The sequence below is a fragment of the Oncorhynchus nerka genome, linkage group LG6 (genome assembly GCF_034236695.1).
Source record: "Oncorhynchus nerka isolate Pitt River linkage group LG6, Oner_Uvic_2.0, whole genome shotgun sequence".
NCBI classification, from domain to species: domain Eukaryota; kingdom Metazoa; phylum Chordata; class Actinopteri; order Salmoniformes; family Salmonidae; genus Oncorhynchus; species Oncorhynchus nerka.
Genome location: NC_088401.1, coordinates 44,210,112 through 44,220,503, shown reverse-complemented (window position 1 = coordinate 44,220,503; position 10,392 = coordinate 44,210,112). Strand labels below are relative to the sequence as shown.

Genomic DNA, 10,392 nt, shown 5'->3' with positions numbered 1-10,392 from the left:
AACCTCATGCCTAACACTAAACCTTAAATTAAGACCAAAAAGCAACAGCAAAAAATAAATGTATTTTTACGATATTGCAAATATGGACTTTGTGGCTGTGGTAACTAGTGGAAACACCGCTCAACTGAAGGGGTCACATGATTTTTCTGCGTGAAATCAAACCTTATTGACAAGAAACGATTGTATATACACATAAAGAGCTATTTAGAAATAGGGGGACTTTGAAATAATTGTATTTTCCCTTCTTCCATGACGAAGCTGCTTTTGGGGGAGTGAATTGCTGTTGTTGCCCTGCCTGGCAAGCCTCACCTTCCTTCCCCCATCCGCGAGAACAGTGCATAACTGTGTACATCATCTTAGCATAATGGCAAATGAATCTCTTGAAAATGATGGAGGGACCGGTTCGAGAAATTCAAGAAATATAAATTTCACATCATCTGTGGATCTCAGCACGTCAGTGGAATCGAGTGTTCAGACTCGAATATTTAAAATAATTGTAATCGGGGATTCAAATGTAGGGAAGACCTGCTTAACCTTCCGCTTCACCGGTGGGAGCTTTCCAGAGAAGACCGAGGCGACAATCGGTGTGGATTTCAGGGAGAAAGCAGTGGAAATAGAGGGCGAAAAAATAAAGGTAAGAGCCTACTTAAGCATCTGTACGAGACAGTGCCGCTTTTCTTTATTTCCTTGTGTCAATTAACCATGTATGTGTTCATCGCTTCAACCGTTATACATCTATGCATGACATGTCAATAACCCGAGTAGAGAATTATTTCTTTCCATACGCAATTAAAATGTTCCATTTATATTTATATGGGTTGTTAGGTTGAATGTTTCTATTAAGTAATGTATCCATCAGCAATGTTTGCATATTTTTTGAGTTAAGCAATTGACAGTATAATTTTATGTTGCATCAGAGCACCATCACCATCATATCCTCAGATCACCTACTGTTTTCTTTGCACCTGCCTATAAACGAGTCGACAAACCTCTGAATGCCCCCTGCCTAACATGATGACCTAGTCCCAGTGTTTTTAGCAACAGGCAGTGACATAGCTAATGTGATGTTTTAACAATATTTATCTTCATCTGTCTTCTAATTGAGATTCACCATCAAAATAAAACCTGTGCTCAGTATGAAAGCATAAGCAAGAGCCTCTTTGTTCAATTATCTATTATTCATAAATGGAAGACATGCACTAATGCAGCATTCAAAACACTGGGCCTTTTATAAAAGCATATATGTGGAGTTAATCTGTCCTCCCTTTTCCCATGTCCACTGGCTTCATAATGCAATGATCCTCCAAACATAATCATTAAACTAAGCCGGTTACCTACATTTTCCTTTGTATATTGTTCAGTTTTTTATTTATTCTGATTATGTCTCAACCCATTTAATATACCATCTATCTCTGACCAATACCAATGATTACTCTCTGGCCACTGGATCTGTTATTACTCCTCAACAGGTGCAGGTGTGGGACACTGCAGGACAGGAACGCTTCAGGAAGAGCATGGTAGAACACTACTACCGCAATGTGCACGCTGTCGTTTTCGTTTACGATGTCACTAAGATGAACTCATTCCAGAACCTGAAGATGTGGATCCAGGAGTGCAACGGGCACCGTGTCTCACCCACTGTGCCTCGGGTACTGGTGGGCAACAAGTGTGACCTGGTTAGTCAGATACAAGTGCCCTCCAACACTGCCCTCAAGTTTGCAGACGCCCACAACATGCTGCTGTTTGAGACCTCGGCCAAGGACCCAAAGGAGAGCCAAAACGTGGACTCCATTTTCATGTGCCTTGCATGTCGGCTGAAGGCCCAGAAGTCCCTGCTGTACAGGGATGTGGAGAGGGAGGACGGAAGGGTTAGGCTTTCACAAGAGACAAATATTAATAAGAGCATCTGCCCTTGCTGAGGGAAATACTGTGACTCTCCTCCACTCTGCAATGATTCCTCCTCTCCTTTTAATACTGCTGTGGCTTGAATGGAAGAATTGAACATAAACAACATAAGAAGAAGGTAGTGTTCTAATGTTAACATTTCCTGGAGGAATGTGCGTGCAGTTATTTCCATTTTTTTATTGAACGGTCTAATACGGTATTGTGGTCTGTCTGTATACACCTCTTTTGCTTTACTCTCTTTCTTTGATATATTATCATTATCACATTCTGTGTTTCCTCCTAATAATGGCCTTAAGGCAAGAGATGTTATCCAATGGTGTGTTTGTAAAATATGTTTATGTATTTTGAGTTGTACATATCTGTATATTTTTGCTGTCAGTATTATTGTTTCATGCCATATACATCTGTGTAACATGATTGCCACATTCTCACAAAGGGACTTTCATGAAGACTATTCCATGTCAGACTATTTGGGTATACCAGTCAAAATTTGACACATCTATTCATTCCAGGGTTCTTTATTATTACCATGTTTTACATTGTAGAATAATAGGGAAGACATCAAAACTATGAAATAACACATATGGAATCATGTAGTAACTAAAAAAGTGTTAAACATATCAAAATATATTTTAGATTCTTCAAAGTAGCCACTCTTAGCCTTGATGACAGCTTTGCACTCTTGGCATTCTCTCAATGTATCTATACAATCAGAGGAAGAGGCGAAGCGAGAGAAAAAAATTGGTCTTCCCCATCAGGAGTTTTTGTATGGAGGTCAATGGGATTGTGTAATTCAGTCAACAAAAAAATGGAATGGCTTATTTGCTATGCGAGGCATATTTAATTGAATAGAAGTTTTGTAATGCTTAGGTTGTTATGAGTGTACTAATAAGTAGGACACGTGACTACTTTGAGAAAAACAACTTTATATCGGAGTTGTGCCTGTTGTTCACATGGTCAGTGCTATGCGGGATCCTTAGGACTTCCCTACCCTTTACCCATACCATTTTAAATGTTAACTTCAATGGGGCAGGGACGTCCCAAGGATCCCAGATATTATAGATTTGTTTTGGTGGGCATTACCTTTTTCTCATTTCTTAATCCCCACGATGCATATCAAAGTAGTGAAGGTATACGCTGTATCAATGAATAAGGCTGATGAAACAGATCAAAATGTTTAGCTTAAAATGTTGATAAAGTATTATTGCTTCACATTTTAAGCGCAGCAATGTAAACACGGTGGTAGGCCGAGCGGTTTCATAGACTTTGAGATGGAAATATCCATTCGAAATTTTGAAAGATGGGAGATGTAAAGATGCAACAAATATCATGGATTACTAATATGACTAGGATAATGCCTTTAGCTGCTAGATAATGAAAGAAAGTCGTTTTGAAAACCAATAGAACTGAAAACCAATAGAACAGGAGAGTGCATATGAGGAAGTCTTTATAAAATAATTGCCTCCACGTTTCTATGGTGGGATTTTGGCTATAAGCTGCTTTGAAGCAAGGTAAGACATGCCTCATAATAGGAAGTAAAATGTCCAGGTTTCAAACAATTAAGGAACAGCAGATGGAAAGGCTTTGCCAAGTACCTTCTCAATTAAATGTTAGCTAGCTACAAAGTAGCCTATGCCTACCCGGAAGAATGTTATCATGATTATTTGCATCAATCCAGTGGCCATTTGTTTTGCAAACGCCATGTGTGCTACAGAAACACTGCTAACCAAACAACAGTGCTAGGTGCCTGCTCAGTTGAATTAAAGTCTAACTACACTCAAAAATCTAAATGTCTTAGATTTTTACCAGACCTCAAACGTGGTCTGATGTGGTTTAAGCATTGTTGTTAACTTAGAACATCCAATTTTGTTGTTTTCTATTAAAAAACCTATAAAAAAATATGAGATTTCTCATTTTAGGTCATTGAGTCTGTCACTGTTTGTAATTTTTTTTTAAATCATACGGCATTGTGCCTTCACCGGGTGGGCCGGTAGGGACATTTTTGGCTATATACCCACTTCTCCAGGCACCACTACACCGCTGCCGACACTATATTTCCTGTTAGCATTCCTAAGATCTGGAGAAGCATGTTTTGCAAGCATGGAGAAGCCAGAGAAAAGGTGGGTATTAGAAAAAGGTAATCAGTGCATGTTCTGCAAACAGTACAGAAGATAAAGGCACGGCATGAGCATGATGAACGGATAGACGTTGTTATGGACAGTGAGAAGAAAGAGAAGAGTCGAATGCAGTGGAAAGAAGTGTCTTGAGAATGGCGCCGAGTAACCTGACGAGAGTGAGGATAAATTAGCTGTGGTGGCAGGTGTGGTGAAGACCTCTGAGTCCGAGTCTCGCCCCGATGGTCATGCAAAGGATGAGTTGGACCCAGTGGGGGTGAAAGTTTTGGAGAACGTGGATCTCTGTCTTTTGACTGATCCATATGTATGTAGTCTCAGGCTGGGTAGAAAAGAAGTTGGGTACTATTAAATTGGTGAAGGTAGCTCAAAGTGGATTCTTCTGTTCAGAGGGAGCTTTGTGTCACGCGCCTAGGGACAAGACCTTTGCAGAACATGCACCTTTGAAAGTAGTGATTAGTGAGGTCGCGTTAAGTGGAGCAACTGAAATGTAAGATTCCTTGTGTCTGTGATGCCCACCGTTTGGTACGATGCAACTTGTGGCAAGCGTGGTAAAAACTGAGAAGACACTGTCTGCCCTTTTAAGTTTTGAAGGAGAGGCTTTACCTGATAAAGTCATGTAAGGATATGTCAGTTATCCTGTGGGAGCCTTTGGGCCGAACCCACTAAGGCCAACCTTATGGTCATATTGCAGTCTGGTGTATTCAGGATGCTTTGAACATTAACACTCAAAATTGGACGACTTTGTTATTTTGTTACTTTTGGGGGATGAAATTTAAAGTAGGCACCATGTTTTTTTATGTGGTTTGACACTTTATTCAGCCAGTAATTAAATGAGATAGGAAAACAGGCAAATGCTAGAAACAGTGGGTTAGGAGCAGAGATTGATCCCTGTTCTCAGGTGGAAAGTTGTAACATTGCCTGGCACATGTTCGACTAAACCAAGGCTCTGCACAGGAAATATTTTTATTTATTTTAACTCTTTAATTAACTAGGCAAGTCAGTTAATTTTCAATGACAGCCTAGGAACAGTGGGTTAACTGCCTTGTTCAGAGGCAGAACGACAGATTTTTACCTTGTCCACTTGGGGATTTGATCTGGCAACCTTTCGGTTACTAATCCAACGCTCTAACCACTAGGTTACCCTGCCACCCCCAAGGAAATATTCATGTTTGATGGCAGTAGGTAACCAAATCATAGACTGCAATCTCCATGTCCATAGACTGCTTTCAAGGCAAGGACACAATCATTTAATAATTTGGGTGAACTTTCTCTTTAAGTAATCATATTAACGACAGTGACCAGAGTAAAGGTAGTATGCATGTGTGCTATGCCTACTGCTTCCAGAATTTATAAGAAATGTTTACAGTAAATGTCACTCTATCTGGACCATGGATGACATAGCTGACAGTTTTAATGACAGTTTTAGATTTTGTACTACTTGAAATGTTGATATGAGATGTCCAATGTCACCAGGGCGTATGGGGTTATCTGTAACACAAATGTATGTATTAGGACTCCTTATAACCAAGTGCATATTTAATGTATAGTTCTGAAATTGACTAAAATACTAACATGTACTGCCATGCTGTTAAATACTATCACACGCATAACACATAAACAAAACAATTCATTTTACTTACATTCATCTTTCTGTCTCACATAAACACCAGGTAGATTACTTATCCTCACGAGATGGAAGCATTTAATTTCAATATACTGGACACTTAATTTCAACATATTTTTGTGACTCAATTCCCACCATTAAAAACAAAGCAAACAACCACATTTTTACGACTCACATCTGACACCAGCATGTTATGGGCAAGAGTGTCAGTTATGGGTCCCACTGACCCAGCAACTGCAGGACCTGGAGGCCCAGGGGGTCCAGGCAAGACAGGGAGACCCTACCCCACAAAAAAATACAAGAGAAGACATGTTGATTTTTGAACACTTAAATTTGGCCCATTCTACCTGTCACCTTCCAATGCATGCAAATGGTCCCCAGTTTGTGCTTTAATATAGTTTGTGTTCTCAGTCAACTTGCTAGGTAAAAGAAGGGCCAATAAAGAAATATAAAATACTGAAAGATGTCGTGAAGGACTACATAGCTAAAAAGGAACATATAAATTCCTTGGTTAGACAAAATACATCTAGGAATATGTTCAGCTCGACATTAGCAAATTGGTTACACAACTTCAATGGCAAATTGCATTCCACTTGGAGATTCTGACGCTGTGGGATACTTCAGTCAAGGTTTGGTCTTGAAAACAAACAGCTGTAATGGGTTCAGGGTTGTTTATACTAGTGACAGGTGTAGTGGACTATTAGCTGAACCAGCAAGGATGATGAGGAAATATGGCCTTTAGGTAATCAGTGGAGTGAAGATACAGTACACAGCGTTGTACGAGATCTTCAGTTTCTTGGCAATTTCTCTCATGGAATAGCCTTCATTTCTCAGAACAAGAATAAACGTATGAGTTTCGGAAGAAATGTCTTTGTTTCTGGCCATTTTGAGCCTGTAATTGAACACACAAATGTTGATTCTCCAGATACTCAACTAGTCTAAAGACGGACAGTTTTATTGCTTCTTTAATTAGCACAACAGTTTTCAGCTGCGCTAACATAATTGCAAAATGGTTTTATAATGATCAATTAGCCTTTTAAAGTGGTAAACCTGGATTAGATAACACAACGTCCCATTCGAACACAGGAGTGGTGGTTGCTGATAATGGGCCTCTGTACGCCTATGTAGATATTCCATAAAAAATCTGCCGTTTCCAGCTACAATAGTCATTTACAACATTAACATATTTCTGATCAATTTGATGTTATTTTGATGGACAAAAAATGTGCTTTTCTTTCAAAAACAAGGACATTTCCAACTGACCCCAAACTTTTGAACAGTAGTGTATATATCAAGTAATAATTTCATCAGAAAATTTAACAATAAGATAGAATGAGACCCTACTAATTTCACATTTGAAGTCCCCTGCCTTTGCCAGTATGTCTTCCAGCTGCTTCTTTCCAAAAGAAGATGGTCGCTTGATGGTAAAACTCATGCCCCAGACATCTAATAACGATGGTCCCCTTCTCAAAAGAGAGGTAGGGGAACCAACCTTTTCCACCACATTCATCTAACAGTGGAGACACAGAGAGCTTGGCATGTATAACACACATACATACTGTATATATCAAACATTGAATCTTACATACTACATTAACTTCTTGGTGACAGGGGGGCAGTATTGAGTAGCTTGGATGAATAAGGTGCCCAGAGTAAACTGCCTGCTACTCTGTCCCAGATGCTAATATATGCATATTATTAGTAGTATTGGATAGAAAACACTCTGAAGTTTCTAAAACTGTTTGAATGGTGTCTGAGAGTATAACAGAACTCATATAGCAGGCGAAAACCTGAGAAAAATCCAATCAGGAAGTGGGAAATCTGAGGTTTGTAGTTTTTCAACTGTTTGCCATTCCAATATACAGTGTAAATGGGGTCATATTGCACTTCCTAATGCTTCCACTAGATGTCAACAGTCTTTAGAACGTTGTTTCAGGCTTCTACTGTGAAGGAGGGGGGAATGAGAGCTGATTGAGCCAGGTGTCTGGCAGAGTGCCACAGGCTCTGAGGCGCGGTCACGAGAGAGTTAGCTCTCGTTCCATTGCTTTTCTACAGGCATAGGAATTCTTCGGTTGGAACATTAATGATAAAAACATCCTAAAGATTGATTCTATACTTAGTTTGACAAGTTTCTATGGGCTGTAACATAACTTTTTTTACTTTACATTCGATGTTCGGCTGGACCTGAATGGGCGTTTGGATTTGTTTAAAAACTCGCTAACAAAAGAAGCTATTTGGACATAAATGATTAACTTTATCGAACAATTCAAACATTTATTGTGGAACTGGGATTCCTGGGGGTGCATTCTGATGAAGATCATCAAAGGTAAGTGAATATTTCTAATGCTATTTCTGAGTAACACAATATGGCGGATATCTTTTTGGCTAATTTGTTGGCTGAACGCTGTACTCAGATTATTGCATGGTTTGCTTTTTCCGTACATTTTTTTTTTCAAATCTGACACAGCGGTTGCATTAAAGAGAAGTATATCTCGAATTCCATGTATAACACGTATTTTCTACAACATTTATGATGAGTATTTCTGTGAATTGATGTGGCTCTCTGCACAATCACCGCATGTTTTAGAACTACTGAAATTAACGCGCCAATGTAAAATGAGTTTTTTTATATAAATATGCACTTTTCGAACAAGACATACATGTATTGTGTACCATGAAATCCTACAAGTGTCATCTGATGAAGATCATCAAAGGTTAGTGATTAATTTTATCGCTATTTGTGCTTTTGTGACTCCTCTCTTTGGCTGGAAAAATGGCTGTGTTTTTCTGTGAGTTGGTGGTGACCTAACATAATCGCTTGTGGTTCTTTCACTGTAAAGCATTTTTGAAATCAGACACTGTGGCTGGATTAACGAGAATTTTATCTTTAACCTCTTGCTTCTACTTGGGACGCTTTCGTCCCAACTAGAGCTCTGGAAATGCAAATGCGCTACGCTAAATGCTAATAGTATTAGTTAAAACTCAAAAGTTCATTAAAATACACATGCAGGGTATCAAATTAAAGCTACACTCGTTGTGAATCCAGGCAACAAGTCAGATTTTTAAAATGCTTTTCGGCGACAGCATGAGAAGCTATTATCTGATAGCATGCACCAATACACTACAACACAAAAGCACAGCAGGGGACGTAAACAAAATAATTAGCATTTCGGCGTTACACAAACCGCACAATAAAATAGAAAACAGTCATTACCTTTCACCATCTTCTTTGTTGGCACTCCTAGATGTCCCATAAACACTATTGGGTCTTTATTTCGATTAAATCGGGCCATATAAAGCCAAGATATCGTTATATGTAGACTGTGTGATAAACGAAAAAAACAGCGATTTCACAAGGTAACGTCATTTTTTAAAATTCAAAAAGTAGACGATAAACTTTCACAAAACACTTCGAAATACGTTTGTAATGCTACTTTAGGTATTAGTAAACGTTAATAAGCGATAAAAATCATCCGTAGGCGATGTAAAAATCATTATCTGTCGTCTTGGAAAAAATTTCACGAGAGAGCTCTTCCGGAATGATCTGGGCGGAGACTGGAGGTAAGTGGTGCCCCTGTTTCGGTTCAACCAAGAATCAAAGATGATTCAATTCACACGACTCTAGACAACATGGGGATGCTGTGGGAGTTGAATGCTCGGTCTTATCTAATTCGGCCCACTGTTAACAATTGCTGGAAGTGGCGCAAGGATATTTATTTCCATTTTCTGTGATCAGGTTTTCCTGCGCTTTCCGATGTAACGCACGTTATGTTATAGCCACAGTCGTGATTTAACCAGTTTTAAAAACGTCCGAGGGTTTCCTATCCACACATTCTAACCATATGAACGTACTATATTCCTGGCATGAGTAGCAGGGCGCTGAAATGTTGCGCGATTTTTAACAAAATGTTCAAAAAAGTAGAGGGTAGGAGCAACTAGTTAAAATGGTGTAAAATACTTGTATGCTTGAGGAATTTTAATTATGAGATTTTTGTTGTTTTGAATTTGGCGTCCTGCACTTTCACTGGCTGTTGGCGAGGTGGGATGCTAATGTCCCACAAATACCAGAGATTAATAGTAACAATAAACAATACAATTACATTTAAACTGAAATCAATTGATGTACCTAAATATATCTGCAATCTATTGCCGTGGCTAAATGTATCTGTAATCTATTGATGTGACTAAATGTATCTGCTGTTTGCTATTGTCAGAAAGGAAATCACTTTAAACATAAACATACTAAATTTAGAATTGAAGACATCTTAAACCGCCTGAACTAGATCTTCTTGGCTCCGCCCACCCTCCTTTGATCCAGTTGTGTTCACACCTATGAACAATTAAAATAGCATGGTGCAGAATGACACAATATAGGACAAGTATAAGCACCCACCTAATTATTATTATAGGTATTTATGGTAAATATGCTTAGGAAAACAAGAAACACAGGCACCACATTGTATGGCTTCTGCTTTTCAATAGTACTTTACCTGCAAAGGAAAGACCAAATTCTCAGACAACTTCAGTTCACATGACAAACTGTTGCGCTCCACTAGTGGCCAGGTGCTGCACCTCCTTTTGTTCTCCATTTTTCTTCAAGATGAGGACAACAGCTTCCACCACATTTTAAAGATAGAATTCTCGTTAATCCAGCCACAGTGTCTGATTTCAAAAATGCTTTACAGCGAAAGCACCACAAGCGATTATGTTAGGTCACCACCAATTCGT

At 39.0% G+C, this 10,392-nt stretch overlaps 1 protein-coding gene across 1 annotated transcript; it reads left to right on the top strand.

Moving 5' to 3' along the window:
• Window positions 1-183: 183 nt before the first annotated feature.
• On the top strand, window positions 184-3,815 carry LOC115131127 (ras-related protein Rab-33A-like). The gene is made up of 2 exons (XM_029662729.2): window positions 184-634; window positions 1,470-3,815. The coding sequence occupies exons 1-2, from the start codon at window positions 365-367 to the stop codon at window positions 1,917-1,919; spliced, it is 720 nt and encodes a 239-aa protein (XP_029518589.2). The 5' UTR covers window positions 184-364; the 3' UTR covers window positions 1,920-3,815.
• The last annotated feature ends 6,577 nt before the right edge of the window (window positions 3,816-10,392 follow it).

Bases quoted from the DNA above. Each gene is read 5' to 3' on its own strand.
- LOC115131127 (XM_029662729.2), top strand. From the start codon at position 365: ATGGCAAATGAATCTCTTGAAAATGATGGAGGGACCGGTTCGAGAAAT. The intron at 635-1,469 runs GTAAGAGCCTAC...ACTCCTCAACAG, and splicing joins TAGAGGGCGAAAAAATAAAG to GTGCAGGTGTGGGACACTGC.